Here is a 25,712-nt window from a genome sequence, read left to right on the forward strand (position 1 = left end):
GCAGGGGTGCCCAAAAGGTAGATCGAGCTCTACCAGTAGACCTTTAGCTGGTAATCAATAGATCTCAAGACTGTCAACAAACCGCTTGTATAAATCATCCTCCAGTTTCATTCTTTTGATTCAAATATTTATTATGTTAAGTTACACAAGGAAAAGTTGTTTGTTAAATCTAGCAATATACATTTTCTCATAAATCAGTATTTAAAGGAGTATTCAACCCCTAATAAAAAAAAACCCTCCCCCTACCCTGGGTAGATCCCCTCCCAGCCTACCTTCCCTCCTGGGCAAATGCCCCTAATTTTTTTACTTACCCCTCAGTGCAGATTCTGGCCACGGGAGTTCACGGGCACCCTCTTCTTTCTTCGGTCGTTTTTGGCACATGTGCAGTTGGAGCAAATTTCCGGTCCCGAACTACTGCACATGTGACGAAAATCACGGAAATTTTTCAGAAATTCTCGTGACTTTCGGTGCATGTGCAGTTGTTCGGGTCTGGAAATTTACTCCAACTGTGCATGCGCCGAAAATGCTGTCAATACACAAAGATTACCGGAGAATAAGAAGATGGCTACCGTGAACTCCCGTGGCCAGAATCTGCACTTTGAGTAAAAAATGAAGGGCATTTGCCCACGGGGGCAGGTAGGCTGGGGGGAGAAGGGTCTACCCAGGGTAGGGGGGAGGGTTTTTTTTAAACTACAGGTTGAATTCTCCTTTAAGTAATATTTTCCATGGAACAGAATGCTAAGAATGCTATGGATGTAGATCATAATGGGACAACATCAATAAAAGTAGTTCCAAATTAGAAAAGTATGGGCACTCTTGCTGTAAAGCATGTTATTTGTACACATCTATATAACTTTGAATTCAATTGTACAGATACGACCTCATGATTGTGTGTTATTTATTTTCCAGGTTGCACCACACTATCCATTTCACCAAGTGCACAAGGTTGTTAAGCCTATATTTACTGTAGTAGGAAGGGGGTTAAGGTTTAAAATCATTTATAACATAGAGTGCTCCTAAACAAGCACGGTATACCTTTAAAACGAATGCAACAAATATGGAAACTAGCCATAATGACATATCTATCTATGTATAAAAGTTGTTTTTTTAGGAAACCTTGAGAGGGGACATAAATTCCTTTCCTTGAACACGGAACAGTATTCACAGAATTTGGCAAGCAAATGAAGTCAGATCATATATATATATATATATATATATAGTCAATGTAAAAGCTTATTCATAATTTAAAGTGCATACAATGTGGAAGAAAGACGTCTGTAAAATTATGTTTTTATTTTCCATTTTATTACTGAATGATGACCCCCCCTAGATGGGGTAGAACAGTCACCAGTACATATATTATCAGTTAATGCAATTTTGAAACCACTAATTTCTTTGACTTATCTGAGAATAATGGAAAGGTTCCATACACAAAATGGGTAATCCAGATTGACTTGTAGAGTTTCCTATGACGCTCTGTTGCAAAATAATTCCTATATTATTCTGCTTGGCAAAAGTGTATCATGTGTAGCCTTGCATAGCTAAAAAGACGTGTGGCATCTCCGAAAAAATAGCGCTGTTTATGGCCGTAATTTATGCAGGTATAAAGAACTCAAAGGTTGCCATATTGAATTTGTAATAAACTGTAATTGAAACTTATGACATTCCAGTCTGATTGTGTTGGTATTTGTCACCAAAATCCACTTACAGCATTTGAAGTAAAGCAGGAAAAAAAGACTAGATATCAGTTAATTTATTTCATATTATAAAATTTGTTTTATGGATGGAACGAGCATATTCATCATATTCTGTTCCCTAAGCATTCTATAGTGCACTGCACAAAATATGTGTCCGTATATGTATATATTTGTATGAAGACTCAAACACATACTTACACATATTTAGAAGTTGCACCTGTGAGGCACATAAATGTCCAATCCTGTAGAGAAAAAACAGTCCTTCCAGGGACAGTTTCAGTGAGCCTGTGTCCAGAGTCCATCAGAGCTGCTTGCTACTAAACGCACAGCTTGCTGGCAATAGTCATGAGGACCTTCAGGATGGGCATGAAGCCAGAGACCTCACTGAAGTTGCTGCTACTGACTACCTGTGTATGTACAACCAAACCTTGAGGGTAATTGCGGGCCTCGACACAACGAGCAATTTCATGAAGCCCAGCCAGAATGTGAGGGGATAGCTGTGGGAATGTAAAAAAAAGCAGCATGAAATGGAGACATGACCTACTATGCAATAATATGTGCTAACTGAAGGGTGCTGAATAAATAAGACCGTTAAGTGGAGATTGAGGGGTTGTAAAGTAAATTATTTGCGTATAATGCTGAATTTCATTGTGAATGGTAGCATTACTAGGAATGTTGAGGTAGTAAAAGCATTACTAGGAATGTTGTTCAGTAATGAACAACCCGCAGCCCTCCAGATGTTGTGACTTAAACTTACATACTTAAACTCCCAGCGTCCTCCTGAAAGAATCTGAGAGTTGGCGCTCTGCAAAATCTAAGGACCACAGGTTTCTGTACTTCATATGTAATGGCTTTGGCAGCCCCTGAGGCAGGATTTTTAATTTATTTTAACTAACTGTATAAAGTAGATGTGATATAAATGAAAACATCTTCTGCTGAAGCCTGCTATATGTAACACCATTAATGTACAATTGCAACTAACTGACATTTAGGGGCAGATTTATTAAAGGTGGAATTGAAATTTCGAATCTTTTTTTATGGTCACAACTGTCAATTCCACTAGGGAATTATCCAAACTCGATTCGAGTTTTTAAAAAAAATCTAATTTGATTTTCAAGATTTATCATACATATATGGCCCTTTAGGAATTCAAATTTGACTATTCGCCACCTAAAACCTGCCAATTTGCTCTAGTCAATGGGAAAGGTCCAGGGCTTTATTTGGAGTTGTTTGTAGCCTTCCTGACATTCAAGTTTTTTTCTGAGAAAAAACTCGAATCGAGTTTGATCGAATTTGAATCGAATTCAATTCGAGCTTTCGAGTCTTTTAAATACCTCTGACTTTTACAAATTCAATTTTTTAATAAATCTCTTTTTGTGTAAGTCCACAGTGGGCGTTTTGGGGAGATTTGGTCCCCTGGCGACTAATCGCCTCGTTTTTGCAGCGACCAATCTCCCCAAACGCCTTCCCTGACTCTGCGCCGGCTTAAAATGAAAAAACGCTGGCGATAATCACACGCGGCAGTTTGTTTTCCGAAGACGCCCGAAGTTGCCTCACAAGGAAACTTCGGAAAACGAATCACCACGTGTGATTAGCGCCAACATTTTTTCATTTTAGCCGGTGCAGAGTCAGGGAAGGCGTTTGGGGGGATTGGTCGCCGCAAAAACGAGGCAATTAGTCGCCAGGCGACCAAATCTCCCCAAAATGCCCTGTGTGGCCTGACCCTTAAATTTGAAAAAAAAAAACTCTCATGGATTTGAAATTCAACCCATGATAAATTTGCCTCTAAATAAAGAGAGGACTTAATAATCTGATTGCCCTCAAGGTTTAAATAAAGTGACAGAAACAACACAGAAGATCCCTATCAATCAGTTAAGAATCATAATATATTTGAAAGAAAGTACAGATAAAGATACTTACATTGTTTTCTCTAATCTTGTCATATAAACACTCCAACCTCTGAAGAGCATCTTCTAATTTCCTCTTAGTTTTCTGAGGACAGAAGATACATGATAATTAGGTGCTGCTATTTTAATAATGTCCACCCAAACAACCTAATTCAGTGGTGGAATAAATCTTAAACCCCCAAAATACAAGATATAAATAACATTCTGCATCTGAATCTTTTATTTAGATGATTATACCAAACATGCATTCCAGTGTTGCAGCAGGGGTGCACTGATGAAAAAAAATTCAAATAAATAATTATGAAAAATCCACTTCCTTTGTTTTAATGCTCTTTTTTTAATGCTCTTTTTTGCTAGGTTTAGTGGAGATAACTAGAGAGGAAAGCTACAGTATTAAAAAAGGTTAACGCGGTCCTGTCACCTATGCATAAAAAGTTGTATGAAAAAAGTTTGCAAATTAAACATGGAACCCAAATTCTTTAAAACATCCATACCTTTTATAAAGGTCTTTAAATATCTGAGCTGTCAATCAAATATTACCTGCCCCATATCTATGCCCGAGGCATAGAAGTAGGGACGTTGATTACCTTCACTTTCCATTCAGCACTTCCTACATATCACTGCCCTCCTCACATTCCTCCTCCCACTCTATAATTGTGTAGGGCACTGTGTATGGGCATTAGGTTGCATACACAAAATGTTGGGGTACACACTTGTCTTTATAATTTGTCTTAATAACACACTTGTCTTTATAACAGTGTCCACAAACTGGGTCTTTTAGCAACAGCAAACAAGAAACGGATCCGCACACACGCTATTATCAGCAGTTGGGGGGACGCCCCTCTTTATTATATCACCTCGTGATCAAGGGGAGGGGTTTCACCAATATAGGGTCTGTTCACATTTGTATTCTTATCCTGATGAAGGGAGGTTTATCCCCCCGAAACGTTGATCACGAGGTGATATAATAAAGAGGGGCGTCCCCCCAACTGCTGATAATAGCGTGTGTGCGGATCCGTTTCTTGTTTGCTGTTGCTAAGGGACCTGGCCGGGGTCAACGGAGAAACCAGCACCACCAACGCAGTGAGAGGAAAGGCGAGTGTGCGGTAGGAACATTTATTACACAAACTGGGTCTTGCCTGTTGCATGAATTATTTCTTAGGGTGCCAGGTTTCCTTTAAGTACTGGGTGTTTGCACTAAATTCTGTATTTACTTCTTCCCAAGGGGAATTATTTACTGTTTATGCATTTTTATGGCTCAGCTTTTTTGCACCATTGCGCCACCATACACAGTGAATTCTTATAGACTATATGTGACACTGCCTCTGCATGATATTCATGCCTTTATAATGAAGTAATTTTAAATTATGCCATGGAAAAATGTACAGTCTCTCTAAAGGAGAACTAAACCACTAAATGAGAAAAGCTGCATCCACTACCCCCCCATTGTCCCCCCCCTGCTTCCTCCCCTCGCAATGGGGGTTTAGTTCTGCATTAGTGCAAAAAGTGTCCCTAAATGTCAATCTCACTTCTTCATGCAGAATAGTGTAGCAGAGCTCCAGGGCGCCATCTTCAGATCCTCTTGTTTCCCTTTACCGCTTTCTGGTGTATGTGCAGTAGGAGCCAGTCTGGTAATTGCGCCAACTATGCATTCACCCCGAAAGCCATAAATTGCTGAAGGGAAGGAAGAGGTTCCTATCTGAATACCTCAGTGTTGGCGGTCCATTTTAAAGACAAAAAAAGATGCAGAAGATGGCACCCTGGAGCTCTGCAGCGCTACTCTGCATGAAAAAGTGAGATTAACATTTGGGGACACTTTTTTGCACTAATGCACTATGCAGGGAGGGTGGACTATGGAGAGGGGTAGTGGATGGGGCTTTTCTCATTGGGGGATTAGTTCTCCTTTACACAGTGTGGTTTAATCAGTTCAAATGACCGTTTTTAGAAATAGCAGGTACCCCCTCACCGTACATTTTAACTTACCGGGTCTGATGCCACAGCTGAACACCTCTGCACTAGACCATCAAATGACTTTTGCAGGGGCTGATGTTCTGAAGGCACTTCTTTTTTCTCTATCTTTTCCACTGGCAGCCGGTGCATCCTCTGGAACAGAAAAATTGGTAAAATTGGTAAAATTGAGTTTAATGTTAATCAACCAGCAAAGCATTCATAAATCAAGAGGAAAACTCATCTTGCCTTAACCCTATTAAACACAAATCTCTGTGTTACTTAGAATATATTAAAGGTTCATTAAAAGCTACATTTAGCATGGAGAGTAAAGACAATAGGAGTGAAGATTACAGCGCAAAGTTGAGATCTATAAGCAGCAGGAGGGAAGCTGAGAATCAACACAGAGCTACCTTTTCCCTTCAATTCATCTACTCATACAAATGTGTATAAAGCAGATAAAGCCCTTATTGTTTACCATTCTAGACACAGGGTATCCTGCTATCTAAGATCAGATACATACACACAAAAATTAATTCATAATTACATTTTTCTTTGTTTTACACAGTGCAATGAAGCACTCACTTATGCTACAAGCAATTGCTGCACAGTAGAGTCCCACAATTTGTTGTGCCCCACAAAGTTGCAGCATAAAGACATTTGTTTGTGCAGATATAGATACCCAAATATCTCACATTCACTGCTGATTAACAGTGTCCAATCATTTTTTACCTGCATACTTGTTTCTTTAGGTGCCCCAGGGGGAGCCTGATTGAAGTCATAGCTGCTGCTCAGCTGAGGTTGCAAATTCTCGGATTCATTGGGAAGGTTCATAACAGGAGATGTGATTGGTGCAAGAGGAACAACTGGATTAGACTGAAAAATAAAACACACAAACATATACATTCATCAATCACGAACACATTTATCTATGAAACTGCTGCCTTGAATCTGCCCACCTAAAAATTACAGAAAGAGCATGGATATATATTTGTTGAATACAGGTGTGGAAACTGTTATTCTGAAAACCCAGGTCCCTAACATTATGGATAACGGATCTTTCTGTAATTTGGATCTTCATACGTTAAGGGTAATAACACACGGGCAGATTTGGGGAGATAAGTCGCCCCAGCGACAAATTGCCTCTTCTTTGGGTCAACAATCTCCCCAAACTGCCTTCCCCTACCTTCCTGCGGCTATAATGAAAAATCGCCCGCGGGATGGCACTTGTGGCGATTTTTTTTCTGAAGACGCCTGAAGTTTCCTTGTGAGGCGACTTCGGAAAACGAAGCGCCGCAGGTGCCATCCCACAGGCGATTTTTCATTATAGCTGGCGGGAAAACAGTTCGGGGAGATTGTCGCCCCGAAGAAGAGGCGATTTGTTGCCGGGGCGACTAAACTCCTCGAATCTGCCTGTGTGCCCTTAACCTTAGTCTACTATAAAATCATATAAACATTAAATAAACCAAATAAGCTGGTATTGCTTCCAATAAGGATTCATTATGATTTTAGTTTGGATAAACTTCAAGGTACCGTTTTATTATGACAGAGAAAAAGTTGGATTATTTGATTATAATAGAGTCTATGGGATATGGCCTTTCCATATTTAGGAGCATTCTGGATAATGGGTTTTCGGATAATGGATCCCATACCTGTACAATAAAAAATAAATATTACAAAAATATAAAGGCAAAAATCTCCATTAACCTGTAGACTCTTGCTTGGGTAGTAGAACAATATTTTATGTACATAATTCTTATGCGTATAAAAAAATGCAGCTACTGCCCAGTCTACATTCCACCCAGAATGCAAGTCCTTTTGCCGTAGGAGCATGTTCTTCCTAAATTTCACCATTACTGATGCTTTCTTGAACATATTTTTCTTTTGGCCATTCAAGTACATCCTCTTTAAAAGACCTTCATTTGACATTTTTGAATTAATTATGTGTTATTGCATTTAACATATGAACATATATCTGGATGGGCTTTTGTGGGTATTTATGGGCTTTGTTAATCAGTTGTTTTGCCACTGAAGATAATCTGGATAAACTGCAATGCATTAAATTATACGATCCGTTGCTTGATTTAAAGAAGTATTCCTTATTGACATTTACAGACAAATATATGTTTCTATTTATGTGTTATACAAACTTTGTTCATAGAAGTATACGGGAGTTCAACACCAATTATTATCTGGGTAGGGTGGAAACAAATATGTTACAAGAGTGTAACTAGGCTTTTTGGCAACACATTTATTATACAGTATACAGGTATGGGATCTGTTATCCGGGAAACCAGTTATCCAGAAAGATCCGAATTACAGAATGCCTGTCTCCCATAGACTCCATTTTATCCAAATAATCCAAATTTAAAAAAATGATTTCCTTTTTCTCTGTATAACTAAAACAGTACCTTGTACTTGATCCAAACTAAGATATAATTAATCCTTACTGGAAGCAAAATCAAACCATTGGGTTTATTTAATGTTTACATGATTTTCTAGTGGACTTAAAGACCCAAATTATGGAAAAATCCATTATACAGAAATCCTCAGGTCCTGAGCATTCTGGATAACAGGTCCCATACTTGTAGTGAATAATGTTGTAAAATACATGGATATTATAAGTCTCAGAGGAGTTCCATTAACCTATAAAAGCATGAGACCAAAGGCCTGGTCATGGGACTCCAACAGTCATGGAAAATGTTACAGGGGCTACATTTTTTATTATAATACACAAGTTTTAATGAGTCATGTGGCAAAAATTACTTCCCTAAGTACCAGTTATAAACTAAGCACTGATTATAAGTATATATAATTTACAGGATATTCAGGGCTCTTGTTAGTTCATATGACTATTAAGGTTTATTGGAGATATCTGTAGAAATATGTCATATCAACTGGACTTCTTGTGTTTTTCTTGAAGATGTTTCACCAGTCATCCAACTGACTTTCTCAATTCATTCTGAATTGATAAAGCCAGTTGGATATCTGGTGAAACGTCTTCAAGAAAAACACAGCAAGTCCAGTTGATATGACTTATTTCTACAGATATACCATGACCTGGATGAATGAGAATCTTCACAAACATTTATTGGAGATAATAATACTCAATAGATCATTATCCATAGAGTTTGGTCAAATACAGCTAAACTGTACATCCAGAAGTGGAATAATACACAGTCATGCTATAAAAGAATGCAGAAGCAATGTAGGTACACAAGCAATAAAAGAAAAGAAGTTCTACTGGGGCAGAGACTGATGTCAATGGTGTCAAATCTCTTTAATATGTCAGCACTAAATATATGAAGGATAATAAAACTACATTTGTCAGTTGGTTTAATTTTAATATGTTTTTTACTATTTATACAAGAGAGCTTATTGCATATACACATTTGTTATTTCCATGTTTTGTTTTACACATATAAGTGAGAGCTAAACAACTAGTTGAATAAATGTTATAACTGGAAAACATTAAAACACATATTGAGAAACAGGCCAATGTGGTATGTTTAAGTATTTAAGATATATGTATTTCTACAGTAAAAGAAAGAATATAGTTTGCTCTCTAGGAATCTGCATAGCTGAAAAGGAAGAATAGACAATAGTGTTGGGGCAGAGAAACTGAAGGTTAGACCTCCTTCTTTATTATTTATCAACAGGAGTCATGCATGCAGCAATTAAGGAGCAGTAAACTGTCTGATAAAGCCGACTTTATAGTAAAAAAAAAAAAAAAAAAAAAAAAGAGGGAATGGAGGGGAAAAGAAAAGTCTTATGGCATGTGTGAGACTGGCTTTATTTCTTGCTGGCTAAGCCACGTAGTCAGAAGTGATTCCCTCCAAGAAGGCCACATCAAAGCGAGACAGTTTTAACGAGGAGCTAATCCTGTTGTAGTGAGCACAGCCTGCAGCTGATTCCCAGCCAGACCTCCTGAGAAAGCCAAGAGTCTTAACTTATGTACAGTGGGGGAGGATGAAGGCCATAGAAAAGGGATGCGCAAAGCACCAGAGATTGGAAAGTTTGTTCAGAATGTTCCCTACAGAGCTGGCCACACATTTCTAAACCAAGAGTTTTAGAACATATCGGTAATCAAATGCGCTAAGCATCCATTATTTTGCTACAGTCAATGTGCATATCCTTTTTATTGCCAACATATTACAAAGCACTTATAAATCCCTCCATCAGCCTACTGATAGTCTAATGTTTCACAGGACTAAGCAATGCATTATGTTGCTGATTGACATAAACCTTGTGGGTTATTAATGTGAGGAAAATTTCTCCCACCCCCTCCAAAAAAAGAAAAGATTTATTTCTTCTTCTTCGGGCAACTAATTTCGCCGAACTGCTTACCCGCCGGCTAGAATGTAAATCGTTGGCGGGATGGCAGTCAGATCGCTTCGGATTTGCAAAGTTGCCCCGAAGTTTCGGGCAACTTCAGAAAACAAAGTGCTCCAAGTGCCATCCTGCCGGCGATTTCCATTCTAGCCAGCGGGAAGGCAGTTGGAGAGATTAGTCGTCCGAAAAAGAAGCGATTTGTCGATGGGCAACTAATCTCGAGAAAATAGCAGCGTATAGCAGAGTATTTCTATTGCATAGCACCTTTTATTTGGATACATGTTTTGCTTTTAAGCAGACCTGTCACCTACACATAAAAACCTGCATAATGAAAGTCCTTTGCAAATGAAACACAAATTATTTTTTTCGTTAAAACATATATACCTGTTATAAAGGTGTTTAAATATCTGAGCTGTCAATCAAATATTTTCCATGCCTCTATGCCTGAGGCATAGACGAGGGGGCAGTCAATTACTTTCACTTTCTATATGGCACTGTGGTCCTTATATTCCCCCTTCCCTCCTCACACTCCATAATTGTGTAGGGCACTGTGCATGGATATTAGGCCCCCCATCCTGGTGCATACACAATTTGTCTTAATAACAGTGTCCACAAAATGGCTGCCTGCTTTCTGTGATTGTGTAATTTCAAGACTGAAGGATATAAAATGTAAATAATAAATATAGTGTAAGTAAAGTTTATTTTGCTCGACTAACATGATAGGAAAGAATTTGGAATTATTTCTTAAAGGGCATGTAAAGGCAAAAATATAAAATCCCATTTTTACTTTCTTTAATGAAAAAGAAATCTATCTCCAATATACTTTAATTAAAAGATGTCTACAGTTTTTATCATAAACCTGACTGTATGCAGTGCAATTCCCCCTTCTTTTACTGCTGTGGATAGGAATTGTCAGATGGTCCCCAACTGCTGTGCAGGTAAACGATCATACTTTCAAATGGCAGGGGGAGCCGCAGGGGGAGCCCCCCCACCTTACTTCCCAGAACTCGAGCAGCATTGTTGGATTCCCTGTAGAGATTTGTATCCAGAGACGCAGTGCAGTCTCTATATTATGATTATTAATCAGTCTTGCTGTATTGGCTTCTATGGCAGATATTATTTGACTTGTGCTGTTTTGATAATTTATGACGATCCCTAAGCTTAACCTCCCAACTGAAGCCTAGACCACACTGAGCATGTGCGAGTCTTGATATTGCAAAGTAACAAAGTTACAAGATGACAGCCCCCTGCGCCAACTTTGAAAGCATAAATCATTTGTCTTATTAGGCTGCTGGTGCAGTAAGTTCATGTTTATATTTAGTATACATAATAAAGCATTTCTAACATTATTCTATTTTAGACTTTAGTTGCCCTTTAAGGTGACAGGTACCCTTTAAAACAAAACTGAATGCTTTATTTGGAAGTGAGCAAACCTGGTCACATATGCACAGGCACTTCAACAGAAACAATGACCCCATTCAACACCTACAATATTACAGAGAACCCCCCATATTTAATAAAAGGCACAGAGACTGCCTAGATACAGTAACCAACAGCAACTAATAAAAGGTTTGTTTTAAATTGGGCGCCCAGAAAATACTACGGTACTTGCTGATTGATTACTGAAGGTGATTAGACCTGTGGCAAGTTGTGCTTCTTTTATTCAAAACCTCAGAGGAAGCAGCACATCAATGGATGTCGTCTCCTAAGACCAAACCCCAATCTCCAGAACTATCACAGATACTGAAGTGTGTTTGTATTAGGGATGCACCGAATCCAGGATTAGGCCTTTTTCAGCAGGATTTGGCCTGAACTGAATCCAAATTTGCATATTTAGGGGTGGGGAGGGAGGGAAATTGTGTGACTGTAGGACACAAAACAAGGAAGTAAAATGTTTTTCCCCTTCCCACCCCTAATTTGCATATGCAAATTAGGGTTCGGATTCGGTATTCAGCCAAATCTTTCACAAAGGATTCGGTCGAATCCAAAATAGTGGATTCGGTTCATCCCTAATTTGTATTATAGGCCAGACACATTAGGGAGCCCTTTTAATTATATAATTTTCCAAAAAGTATTTGTGAAGTAGAAGCGCTAGGTCATCTAAGTGTATATTACTACCTGATTAATAAGTTGAAGTATCGCAGAAACGTTATTGTAATTTAATCAGAAAAATACAAACTTTTCAAATCTTCTGCCATTATTTCTATTTTACAAGTCTTTAAATTGCCGGCACTATGTATTCACAACATATTGGTTATCATTGTCTTAAAAATTATACTTTAAGGGGTAGTTCACCTTTAAATTAATCAGTATGATGAAGGCATTCATATTCTACGACTACTTACAATTGGTTTTCCATTGTGGAATTTCAGCAGCTATCTGGTTGCTGGGGTTCAGTTTACCATAACAACCATGATGTGGTTTGAACGAGAGGCTAGAAGTAACAATAACAACACTGTAGTATCACAGAGCAATAGTTTTTTGGCTGCTGGGGTCAGTGACCACCATCTGACATATTGAAAGAGGCAGAAAAAATACTATAAAAGAAATGGAAACCAACTAAAAGTTTGTTAGACATGGGAGATTCTATAACATGCTAAAAGTTTTAAAGGTGAACAACCCCTTTATTTATAATTACTTTATAGCTATGTGTACTACAAAACACATCTATGATTGTTCCAAAATGTACAACTGACCGTGTACATTGATAAACAAGATCTAACTTTCTTGATTCTTAGTGCTACTATACCGTTTTCCGTTGTATACCAGCTTTGAAAGCATGAGGATCACTCCAGGCTTCTTGTTCACTTGCTGAAAGATCAAAAACAAAGCACACTTATTTGATCATTACCCATAATTATTTTGTGTACTGCAAAATCATTCTTAATATTGCAAGACAGGAGCTGCAGATGCCATGATATCAATCTACTGCACATTATTGCCCATTGCATGCAGACAAACTACAACAAGAAATAGTGTGGTTTCATAAACAGCCATTTATAAAAACACACAGATTTTAGCAGTAACAGGCAATGAATAAGTCCTTTTTGGGCCAGAACACGCTAACACGTGACACATGGACTTAAATTCAGCAAAGCGATCACTGCAATTTGGAGGACTGAAAAATAATTTACTCGTTTAAAATTCTTTTAAAAAAATCATACGGCTTTGATTGAATTTTTTACTGGTTTATGCTAGCTTAGTAAAAATCAAAGGCAGTCAAAAAGTAAAAATTGCCTCACCGTATTTAACATATATATGGACAATGGGATTCCAGAAAGAGATTCTATACCTGTATTGAAAACGATGAGCCAGTATTGTTGTGTGGGGTAATTAAAATAGGTAATGCTCATAAATGTAATATTTTTTTTTACTGTTGCTTTAAGATTGCCATGTAGAGAGAATAGAGTAAATTTACCAAAGGTCCCAGGGTTTCATATGGTGGGCATTAAATGTACAACATTGGATTGGATTGGGCTATAGATATCCAATCCACAGCCTTCACACAGTGCATAGCGCCAACCCCCAAAATCTCAAATATTTTTTTAGCTGTAGTCTGTAGCTTAAAAGCAACAACTAGATGATTCACAGAATGCTTCATTGATGCCAGGGCCCCAATATGTGATGAACAATAGGGATGGGCGAATTTTTTCGCCTTGTTTCGCCGCGGGAAAGACGCCCATAGATTTGTAGGGTGGCGTACGTCAAAAAAAAAAAAAAAGAGCACGTAAAAAAAATTTGGCCGGGCGACAAAAAATTTTGGACGCCCATAGACTTTAATGGGGGTCTGCGACATTTTGCCAGTGGCGAATTTTTGGCGAAACGAAACGGGTCAAATTCGCCCATCCCTAATCAACAGCACTAGCAGATTAGGTTAATAAATACCTCCACAGATTTCCAACAGTGCCATAAGCAACAAAAGCTCAATTTGATTTGCACTGCAGTTTAAATGTATTAACACCACTTTCAACTGCCAATTTAAATATGTACCAAATTACATTGGATTTCGCTGCCGTTTAAATGTATTTACACCACCATCAACTATCTGCAACCAACTGGTATGGATTAAAACCACATTTATATATTTGGATCCTGGTATGATTCCCTATTCCCTGTCAATGGGGGTCAGTGCTTTTCGGCTTGAGCTATCAGTAAGGAAACCCAACACGAGGTTCCGTATTTACACTGGGTTTTGGACTGAAAAATCTTGGAAATTTCCAGACTTTATCCCTGAATAGGCTTTTGTAATGAAGAAAAACTTTGGTATCTTTTAGGCTAGGTTATTAATCTAAATGAAAGGCTTCTCTCCAAGTGTTACATGATTAATATTTCCAATAGATTCAAATTTCAACTAAAAAAGAATTTTGTGTTTATGAAATATTTGCAGATTCTTTGGGCAACACTTTTTGTTACGGCTTTGTATAATGTAAAACCAATGGAATTAGATCCAGTAACAACAGGCAACAGGTCTAGTGGCAAGATATGGATGTAGTACTGGCACAGAAAGTGACGAAGGTTGCTGTTTTTTTGCATTCCACAACAGTTAGTTAAAGCCTGGCATTTTTCTGTAAATGATACTAATGCTGAGTGCAACAGAGACCAGACTATGTGAGCAGATATCACAAAGAACAAGAACCACAAGCTTAAAACCTTGGTCACGCAGATACAAGCTACCTATTTGATATGCTTTTTATACCTGCTGGATTTGGCTGGTTCTGAAGCCAGGGGAAATAACCTGAAAGATAAAGAAGCATTCACAACAGTCAGTGGCACAGATTGTTAAGCAATTGTGCAGGCTGGTGGGGAGTTAAGGTTCTGCACAACTACCTAACAAATAACCAATGTAAGCAGGTTATCTATGCCACTGTCAAAAAGGCATATAATATCTCTCAAGCATATTCCCTGCCTAAGTCATTATAAGTAGAAACAAAACGATCAGCCTGTATAAAGGCTAAAATTTCAGCTTGTCAATAGCAGCAATGATCCAGGATTTCAAAATTGTCACAGGGGGTCGCCATCTTGGAAAGTGTCAGCGACACTCACATGCTCACTGGGTCTGCGCAGCTGTTGAGAAGCTAAGCTTAGAAATGAAAATGAGGTTTGTCTGTAATATAAGCTGATGCTACAGGGGTGATTATTAAATTCTGATGTTAATTGCACTGGTTTCTGTTCTGCCATGTAGTAATTATCTATATTAATTACTAATCAGCCTTATACTGTGACATTTCTATTCTATGTGTACTGTATATTATGAGTGGGTCCCCAAGCCATGTGCAGTGAATCAGCAGAAAAGAAGATGGGGAGCTACTGGGGCATCTTTGAAGACACAGATCTTTACTGCTAAAGGGCTGTGGTTGCCTTGGACTGGTACAGAAGCACAAAACATAATGTATAACATTTCTAGCTACTTCTTTAGTTGAGCTTGAGTTCTCCTTTAAACATGTAAGGAAATAAAACTGAATATGCATAGCATACATGCTAACCCACAATTTTTTACTATAATGTAATGACTAGAGCAGACGAAGTAATACAGCCATAAAAACTGAAATTACAACAGTCAATGAAGTAAATGACTAGTAACTGACTAGTAACTGCAATAATGCAAGGTTTACCTGTAGGGGGTGGTGGTGGTAGACTTGTGGGAGCACCAGGTCCCCCATGGTGAAAACTTGCACCCATGGGGTAGTTAAATGGGGGCTGAGAGGAGGCCATGGAAAGAGGAGTGGAAGGCTGGCCCATAGCTGTAAATGTTCTTGAAACAGGCTGTGTAGCAGCAGGCACTGAAGAAGGAATAGAGGCTGGAGGGCAAAACATGGGTCCTGATGCTGTGGGAAAACCAGTTAAATTCAGTGTGCTGATGGGAGGCAGATGTCCTGTCACAGGTGATGGGGGCAAAGCAGCAGTGTTTGGGACTGGGTGGCCTGTTGGTTTGAAGGATGGAGAGTGTGCAAATGCTGCGAGGGCAAACAAATAATTATTATTATTTCTGCCATGTCAAATATATATACTCAGAGTAACCAGATGCCCCGCAAAACTCTATAAGCATTATCTGTTTCACAAAGATATGCTGAATTTGCTCATCAGTAGGGGACTCACTGGATTACCCCAGCAGTTGTAAGGTTTTTACACTCCTGTTTAAAAAACTTTTTATCTGAGAATATTTCAGTACAGTTGTTACTGCAAAACATTAGCAACTAACAATGTACGAAAAAGGAAAACAGTACATAATCTCAGTGAACATATTATTGCTATGAATGTCTAGTTTAACAACACCATTTTAAATTTATGATGGACTGATCAGTATATTAGCTAGTTTAAAATATATAGACAGGTGTGGAATCAGTTATCCGGAAACCCGTTATCCAGAAAGCTTCGCATTACAGAAAGGCTGTCTCCGATAGACTCCATTATAATCAAATAATTAAACATTTTAAAAAATATTTCCTTCTTCTATGTATCACTAAAACAGTAGCTTGTACTTGATCCCAACTAAAATATAATTAATCTTTATTGGAAGCAAAACCAGCCAATTGGGTTTATTTAATGTTTACGTAATTTTTTGTAGACAAGCTATGAATATCCAAATTACAGAAAGATCTGTTATCCCCCAGGTCCCAAGCATTCTGGATAACAGGTCCCATACCTGTATTAGCTTTGATGTGGAGAGGATGAATCGCCTCCCCACCCCGTCGGTGATTTTGGGGCGACTAATTTTCCCGAACTGCCTCCCTTGCCTTCCCACTGACTAAAATGCAAATCGCCGGCGGAATGGCACTCGGCATTTCTGAATTTGCCTCACGAGGAAACTTCAGGGACTTCGGAAAACGAATCATGTCGACTGCCATCCCGCCGGCGATTTTGGGGCGACCAATCTCAATCGACCAATCTCCCACAACACAGCAGCATTTGTCGCCGGGCGACTAATCTCCCTGAATCTGCTTGTGTGCCCTGACCTTTAGAGTCAGTGAAGCAGTTAAAAGCAAAAGCAACAACACAGCAGCATTTTAAAGTCAAAAAGCCCAAGGAGCTAAGTTCTTTCTAATACACTTATCAACTGTCTCAAAGTGACAGACCAGTAGAAGCTGATTTCCCTGCAGCTATTATATACCCAAGCCCCTGCTAAAGCTTAGTCTACAAAGAACCAACACAGGAGAATTGTATTCGAACAAAACCGATTCAAGGACTGGGAGAAAACTCCCACAGCCACTGAAGTGTTTGGCAACAGTCTGGGGATTAAGCACTTGAGGTGTGACCAATATCCCACCCACCTGCCACCAGCCTTTCATTGATCTAAACAGATCCCAGACAAAGACTGACAGACCTCATGGAGGAGGCTAAAAGCAGAACCTTGTGGATGGAGGGAAGAGACTGACTGCTAATGCTGCCTTTGCAAATCTTTGTAGTTAAATAATAACAGTACGCTGGTTTCTGGGAAGAGAAAATACTTGAAAATGTATCTGTAATACCATTTTATAACTGCCAAGAAATGTTTGTATTTACAGCACTTCCCAATGTGTTTTAGGGGGCTATCGGGAAAACTGATAGTACTTTTAAATCACAGCCTTTAATTCTCATATAAAAAAAATAATAACAACAGCACACATCAGTCAAAGCAAGGTTTAGGAACCCTCAGCCTCCTAGGGAACTATATTGAGTATCTACCATTTTTGTTATACCTATAAAATTAAGTTTATTGGATCAGTTAAAGGGGTTGTTCTCCTTTAAATTAACATTTAGTATGATGTAGAGAGTGATATTCTGAGACAATTTGCAATTGGTTTTCATTTTTTATTATCGGTGGTTTTTGAGTTATTTAGCTTTTTATTCAGCAGCTCTCCAGTTTGCAGTTTCAGCAATTTGCTAGGGTCCAAATTACCCTAGCAACCATGCACTGATTTGAATAAGAGACTGGAATATGATTAGGAGAGGATCTGAATAGAAAGATGAGTAATACAAAGTAGCAATAACAATAAAAGTGTAGCTTAACAGAGCATTTGTTTTTTTAGATGGGGCCAGTGTCCCCTATTTGAAAGCTGGAACACATCAGAAAAATATACAAATAATTAAAAAATAATTAAAAAACTATAAAAAATAAATGAAGACCAAAACGTTTCTTAGAACTGCCCATTCTATAACATACTAAAAGTTAATTCAAACGTGAACCACCCCTTTAAAAGAGAAACTGGACCAAAAAAATTTTTTAAAACCATAATAAATGCTTAATCTGTAACATAGATTTCGTTGAACATGAATGTAACAAATAGGACTTGTGCTGAACATGCTTTTTGCATGATGTTCTAATCCTAAAAATATCTATGCTTTTGTTGAGCTAAACAGGGCAAACGGGGAGACTGAAGCTCCTCCATATTTAATCTTTGTGAGGTAGACGATTACCAGTATGACTATTTTTTTTAGCAGGAGTCCAATATGCAGGATGATTGTTTGCACAGGTAATCGAATTATCAGTTTCGCAAACATGGAGTAACATTCACTGTTAGCAAATCACAATTTAATATGATTTGAAAGCTATTTTTCAGCGTATTTCCAATATTGTATTATGCAACATTTAATGCTGACCATAGCTGTATTGAGTTACTTGTTCCTCCAAGGTGCACATACCTGGTACAGGTGGCTGTGGTGCTGGGTATGTCTGCCAAGCACCGGGTGGTCTAGGGTAGGTATTAGAAGGTAGCCCAGGGACTGTCTGAAATGGCACACCTGGAGGGGGGCCCATTGGTGCTGTGGGCAATGGCTGAGGCGTGAATACTGAAGGCACTGCTGTTATAGGTGGAACTCCAGTGCCAGGCTGAGATTGTGAGAAATTCTGTATTGAGGAAACAATATAAAATATCAGTATCAAAAAGTAGGTTAAATGTGTAAAAAAAACATGTAATAATATTTTGAAGAGTAAATTGGTGCATAACCAGCTGTATAGATAAAGTGCTGCATAATGATGCTCATGCAAGTGATTGCTTTTAAGGGATTATCTTAATGGAGACATATAGGATAAATGAAAAAAAAAAAAACCTAATTTTGGAGGCAGTTATGCATAATATGTGGTGTTGCTTTTACACAGTGATAAAAATTAGTATTATCTTTAAAAATAGCCCCTTTATTGGAGCTCCCTATTGATGTTTTTGCAGAAATATTCAATAAATCAGCCTGAAACACTACTTTTTAAAGCACAATTCTTCTATATCTAAAATATATAGCACTGGTATGTTCTTATTTATTACACAAAATGTCTCCTTTAAAGGATGATGGAGGGGGGGGGGATTTTGAGCATTTTACATCTGTAAAATCTGTACTGCAGAGCATAGAACCGATAAGCTATTTAGTATAAAAGGTTTTAGTGTAAGAGTGATAAAATAAACAAGGGTAAAATTTCATTCATGATTGCACCTATGCAATGATTATGCTATATAGTTTTCTTATACAGAACAGCTGCAAGTATAATTGTTATTATCTGTTGCCCTGCTAAAAGACAGATTCTCTATATATGTACAAGCAGCTTAAAATGTGTTTAACATTGGCAGGGCAAGACATTTAGAGAGAATATGAGAAAAAGCAACCTGCCTCCTAGAGAAAAGGAAAACAAAAAAAATGCAAAGCAATACCCAATATCGGTCCTTTTAGGGATGCACTGAACACACTGTATGAAAATGATTACATTTATATGAAATTATTCATTTATCATTTTTACCACTTTTTTCTGAGACATAACTGTAACTGGCAGCTTTGAATTTTTACTTTGATCATAATTCTAGTGCAGTACTGCCATCTACTGCTGCAAATACAGAAGACCAGCAGTCATCATTTATCGAGCGTTAAGTTTATCAGAGATCCAGTTAAAGGGGTGGTTCACCTTTAAGGTAACTTTTAGTATGTTATAGTATGGCCAATTCTAAACAACTTTTTCATTATTTATTTTTTATACATATATTTTTTTTAATTATTTGCCTTTTTCTTCTGACTCTTTGCAGCTTTCAAACCCCCTTCTAAAAAGCGAATGCTCTGTAAGGCAACATGTATTATTATTGCTAATTTGCATTACTCATCTTTCATTTCAGGCCTCTCCTATTCATATTCCAATGCATATCAGTGCATGGTGGCTAGGGTAATTTGGACACTAGCTACCAGACTGCTTAAAATGCAAATTGAAGAATAAAAAGCTAAAAAACTCAAAAACCTTCAATAATTAAAAATGAAAACCAATTGCTAATTGTCTCAGAATATCACTCTCTACATCATACTAAAAGTTATCTCAAAGGTGAACAACCCCTTTAAGGAACGGAGTTTATATTATTTCCTAGATGATCACCTTTCTTCCACTGAAATGAAAAACTGGCAAAATACACTACACGCCTGGGCCTTAATAAGTCTAGTACTAAAATTAAAAGAGCACAAAAAGCAGTGGCAAGAAAAGATTACTATACCTGTCTGTTGCTATAGTGGACTCCTTCTGGTGCTTTGCTTCCTTTTAAACCGAAAGGTGGCTGGATGCTGGGTTCATAGGATGTGTTTCTCTGACTACTCACACCCTCTCCCTGAGCATTAAGGAGACGATCTCGCAGCCGCTGTACTGCCGTCTTGATATTGGTAGAAAGCATTTTTAAAGAAAATGTTGACAATGGACAGCTTCATTATAAAAAGCCATAATTTCTGCAAACCAGTTGACTTTTGCAGACAAAACTATTTGTTGAGAAAAAGCCCTACACACAAAATGAAATGTATTGCCTGAATATGATCTCTCCTCTATACACATGACACACATCTGAGTAGCCTATGCATGCCCAGTGCCCATCTTTAAGCAATTGATAAATTACCTTAGATAAAAGAAAAGCACAACAACAATGAATATTAAGAATGTTATCACTTTGGGCAAGTGACAAAATGTGACCATACCTCTTGAGAATCAACTGGCAGAATGCTCATGGCAGCTGCCAGTTTTCCTTGCGAGGCCAACAGATTGGCATACTCTGCCACTTTCTCTGCCATCACTGGTCCTTGGGGCGGCAACTCTGCTCCTCGAAGTAGCTCAATAGATTTTCTCAAAACCATAGCTTTCTCCATAAGATCCTGGATGTGCCATAGTGTAATGTAACAGAACAATAGTGATACATACTAAATAGCCTATAATGGAACACTCTTATGTATTGAAAATACCTATAGATACACAATATACAGACGTGAAAGAGGAAATATTACTTAGAGTAATATATTGGATGTTTGGAAGAAAGGCTTGACAAACCATACAGCTGCTTACTGGATGTACAGAAATTTTAATGTGGTATGGAGTATCTTACACAATTTTAGAATTTCAACTGACACACACAAAAAAACCTCCTGCTTGGTAGTGGGAAATGGGCATCCATGTGCCATGGCCCTGAAAGTCTACCAGCCCTGTAGCATTTTTTTATGCTACAAGTCCCATCCCAGAAATATAGGCATCACAAAATTGATATTATCTGATAATATCCATCACTAAACTAGCTGAGAAAACAGGATAAATGGCAAAAGGAGCCCAAAAGAGTACATTTCATCCATTTAATTTTTATAATATTCATAAAAACAATCTCAGTCAGTAGATCATAGCAGAGCTCTGTCTAATATTGTACAGACTGGTTGCATTATATTTTCATCTGCCCCAGAAGGGGGTGGGTTATGTAGATTTCCCTGTCACATGCAGCAGTAAGTCATTTACATGTTAACATTATTGGCGGATTGGTTGTTAAAGTTGATGAAATCAGTGCAAACATTGTTCATAGTAACATACAGGGTCAGACTGGGCCGGCAGGACACCAGGTCACTCGGGGGGTCCCAGGCTCTTGTGGGCCCCGCTGGCCCACATCCACACCCTGCACTACTTTCCTTCTTCCTGCACGCGCTGCTTTTCTTCTTCCTGCATGCATGCTCAACTAAACACACGCTCAAATGCACCCGTGTTTCCGCTCAACCGCACAAGAGCGGTGCAGGGGTTTCCAGAGGGGGGACCTGAAACTGCAGCCCCAGTGGGCCCTGGGCCCCCCTGACCAATTTTACATGTGATCTTGGTGTAGAACACAGGTGTTGTTTTTTTCACCCAGGTGATATATTATAATCACCAATACTACTAGGGATGCACCGAATTCAGGATTCGGCCTTTCTCAGCAGGATTCGGAATCTGCCGAATCCTTCTGCCCGGCTGAACCAAATCCTAATTTGCATATGCAAATTAGGGGTGGGGAGGGAAATCTCATAACTTTTTGTCACAAAACAAGGAAGTAACAAATGTTTTTCCCTTCTCACCCCTAATTTGCATATGCAAATTAGGATTCGGTTCGGTATTCGGCCAAATCTTTCGCAAAGGATTCGGGGTTTGGCCGAATCCAAAATAGTGCATTTGGTGCATCCCTAAATACTACACTATATTATTTTTTTTCAAGTTTTTTTAGGTGGTTGAACTCCCATTAGCTATAGCACTATAGTAAAAAAAAATATCGTCTGACTTTCTATTGAGGATCATGTGGGAGATCAACGGACTTGTCCTTTTTGTTTTTTTTTTCCCTCTTTTTCAAGGCTTAAAGGGGTGATTCAAGTATGTTATAGAATGGACAATTCTAAGCAAATTTTCAATAGTTTTTTTTCAATAGTTTGAATTAACTGTCTTTTTCTTTTGACTCTTTCCAGCTTTCAAATCTAAAAATGATCTTTTAAGCTACACTTTTAATGTTATTGGCACTATTTATTACTCTTCTTTCTATTCAGGTCTCATATTCATATTCCAGTCTCTTATTTAAATGTGTACATTTATTTAACTGTTTATGACCCCATTATTTCCTGACTGGTGAGTTAGCTATATGGAGGGTAGTGACCAGAACCTGCACCCGCACCAGACTTCCGCCTTCTAGTTATAGACCAGCATGATGACATGACAAAAGGGATGGAGTAGGCGCAAGCCTATAAAACTGATAAGCCGGAAATCGGCAGTGTAAGGCCGCAAAAAGCACAGCTAGGTCGACCTGAACTCGTCTGTATCAGGTCGGCCTGCACATCACTAATGGAGGGTATGGAAAATATATAGCTGCCAACTGGAAAATGGATTAACTTCTTAACACTTAACTGATACATTATTCTCTCTTTTCTGAACTCACAGGGTAGAAATTACACCTGAAGATGTAATTATTAAAGCTAATACTAGAAATAGTTATTTTAATGGTAATGCAACCGCAGAAAGCTCAGAAACACTCTTACCTGCAGTGCAAGTGGGTTAGTTATATCATGGCTTTTAACCCAGCATTCTACCAGCCTCTCCACATTTCCCGAGGATATATAACAAAGGCAGGCCTCTGAGTACAACTTTCCCTCTCCTTCAATCTCCAAGCGGTTTCCAAGAATATCTAAAAGCAAACAATATGTAAGTTTTCCTGACCAAAACCACGGCTACACAAGCAGGATATCTTTCTTGCAATCAAGTAACCCCAAATAAAATAAAGTCACAAACTATTTGTACAGCTTAAAGTGATATGGACACGTTCTTATAAAAATAAATAGGAATGTGTCAATATTACTATAATAAACCATTTTTGCAAAATAAATTACCCCAAGCTGCCACCAGTGAGTAACACCTCATGCTATGCTTGAGGCTGTGTAATCCTTTCATAGGCTGGAGTACAAATGTAAACAGCATATTAGAGGATCTCACCACTTCTAACACTCCCTGGTAAATAAACCATGTAGTAGAGTTGGCAGGGGTAAGTACTCTTGGCTAGGGGTGGTGTTTTATGCATACCACAAAGTTCAGCGTATTCCTCAGGTTTGGAGTATGTCAGCAGGAGTGCCAGGGTTTCCTTCCAGCTCTGCGGATCACATTTAATCACTATGTCCCTCCACTTGTGCTGAACCACTGAAGACAGAAGCTAGAAAATTAAAGACAATGCACATCAATAAACATACTGTAACACGAGGGATTGTGGGGGAATCTTTAAGGAAACCCTGCATGAGTTTAGTAATCACGATGGATGTCGTGCAGAAAAAAACGTGGCAATCTTCGTAATTTTACCCCAATGGGTATTTGGACGAAGAGGAACATCAGCAACTGTTATCTAATTAATATATAGGGGGTTCAAAAAAAGCACTGTTAGCTGATTTAAACACAGTTTTTTACATGTAATTTCTGTTCCTGGTATAGAAATCAGATTTATCTAATAATTCTACTAAGCAATACCTACTGTAGTTATCTTATTTTTCTGCTGAGCAAAGTACCACTGTTGAGTTTCTCTTAGTAGGTCTTCTCCACCAGCATTGGCTAATATAATGGCATCGGCAAACCGTCCATGTTTTAAACACACATCTACAGCAGCCTCAAAATTTCCCATGAGAAGTGCCTGGCTGATCAACCCATCAGTATCTGACAAAAGGACATATAATTGCATCAGATTGGGAAACAAAGAAGAACATGATAGAGATACTTGTATTTAGAAAACAAATTAAGTTTTGTTTTTAGAAAAAGCACACTAAAGACACTGCTTATGATAAAGAGGTACAGGATCCGATATCCAGAAGCCCGTCATCCAAAAAGCTCAGAATTATGGAAGGCCATCTCTCAGAGACTCCATTTTTATATAAAAAAAAAAAAAAAAAAAGTTTTTTGTTTATATAGTTTTATGGCTACAAGCATGGACTTGTGTGAATTTTTCTGAGAGACAACTGTGGGACTTAAACATGTATGCATCCTTTTGTGGTTGTGAAACCACAACGCACAGAAAACATTATAGCAACATTACTGTAAGGTCACAAATTGTAATGCACTCACAAGTTTGTCAATAGTAAAGTAAATTAATTTTTCCGTTTCGCTTTTAACCCTTTAAGTGCCAGCAGAATTTCACATTTTGGTTACGCGAAATGCCAGCCATTTTTAAGCATTTTGTGCTCTCTCACTTTAGGGGCATTTTCTGAGGGGAAACCTATAGTTTACCTAGGAAAACTATACATTGTTTTTTTCGGTAGAAACTGAGCTTTCTAAATCTGCCTGAGTTTTCATGTATTTCCACCTGTGCAAAAAAATTTATAGTGCTAAATACCAAAAAAAAAAGAAAAATTACCATTTTTCATCGTATATCAATTTATACCAGAAAAATATTTCATTTTACAGATGAAAATCCAACTGATTTGGAATGCCTTATGTCTCTCGAACGTGCCAATACCAGATATGTATAGTTTTAGGGAGATTTAGGACTTCTGTACAATAAAAACTCCCGGCAATATATTACTGAATTTTGAAAGCACTAAGGCAGAAAACGGCATGCTTTAGATTCCAAGGCAAAAAATCCTGAAACCATAGGTTTACCCCAGAAAACCATACATTTTTGAAAAGTACACATTCTGCCGATTACAAAATGGGTAACTATGTCTCTCTACTCCCAACTACCAAACAGAAAAGCTTGTCTGAACATAGCGGTTTTTCAAAATAAAATTCAAAATTTTGAAAAATCATTTCAAAGGTTTTATTTTGCTGCTCCGCATATCCCAAACTATATTAGGTACCAAGAAAAAGCACCTGCAATATGATTGCCAGGGGTCCACTGAACAGTTTGATACCCATTATGCATAGGTTTACCAAAGTATCTGGCATTTAGAGACACCAATATGAAGTTAGCACATCCAAATTGTTCAGGACTTTACTTCAGCTACTGAGAAATCAACACATTGACTGCATTTTTTGTGGGGTAAAAACACAGAAATATATATTTACCCCCCAAACCCATATATTTTTGGAAAGTACACATTCTACAGAATCTAAAATGGGTACCCATGCCTTTCTGCTCCAAACTACTGAGTCGCAAGGCTT

General features: G+C 38.2%; 1 protein-coding gene across 1 annotated transcript in view; it reads right to left on the reverse strand.

The window, feature by feature from the left end:
- Positions 1 to 1,627: 1,627 nt before the first annotated feature.
- Positions 1,628 to 25,712, reverse strand: part of sec31b.S (SEC31 homolog B, COPII coat complex component S homeolog) — a gene marked incomplete at its 5' end in the record, with an annotated part of 58,303 nt that continues 34,218 nt past the window's right edge. The window contains 13 exon segments of the mRNA NM_001091781.1: positions 1,628 to 2,194; positions 3,618 to 3,689; positions 5,588 to 5,707; positions 6,284 to 6,427; positions 12,633 to 12,694; positions 14,580 to 14,618; positions 15,496 to 15,837; positions 18,503 to 18,707; positions 20,320 to 20,472; positions 20,789 to 20,962; positions 23,117 to 23,262; positions 23,655 to 23,781; positions 24,094 to 24,272. Coding sequence (NP_001085250.1) covers positions 2,015 to 2,194; positions 3,618 to 3,689; positions 5,588 to 5,707; positions 6,284 to 6,427; positions 12,633 to 12,694; positions 14,580 to 14,618; positions 15,496 to 15,837; positions 18,503 to 18,707; positions 20,320 to 20,472; positions 20,789 to 20,962; positions 23,117 to 23,262; positions 23,655 to 23,781; positions 24,094 to 24,272 — 1,943 coding nt within the window. The 3' untranslated portion in view covers positions 1,628 to 2,014.

This window comes from Xenopus laevis, chromosome 7S, assembly GCF_017654675.1.
Source record: "Xenopus laevis strain J_2021 chromosome 7S, Xenopus_laevis_v10.1, whole genome shotgun sequence".
In the NCBI taxonomy this organism is placed as follows: domain Eukaryota; kingdom Metazoa; phylum Chordata; class Amphibia; order Anura; family Pipidae; genus Xenopus; species Xenopus laevis.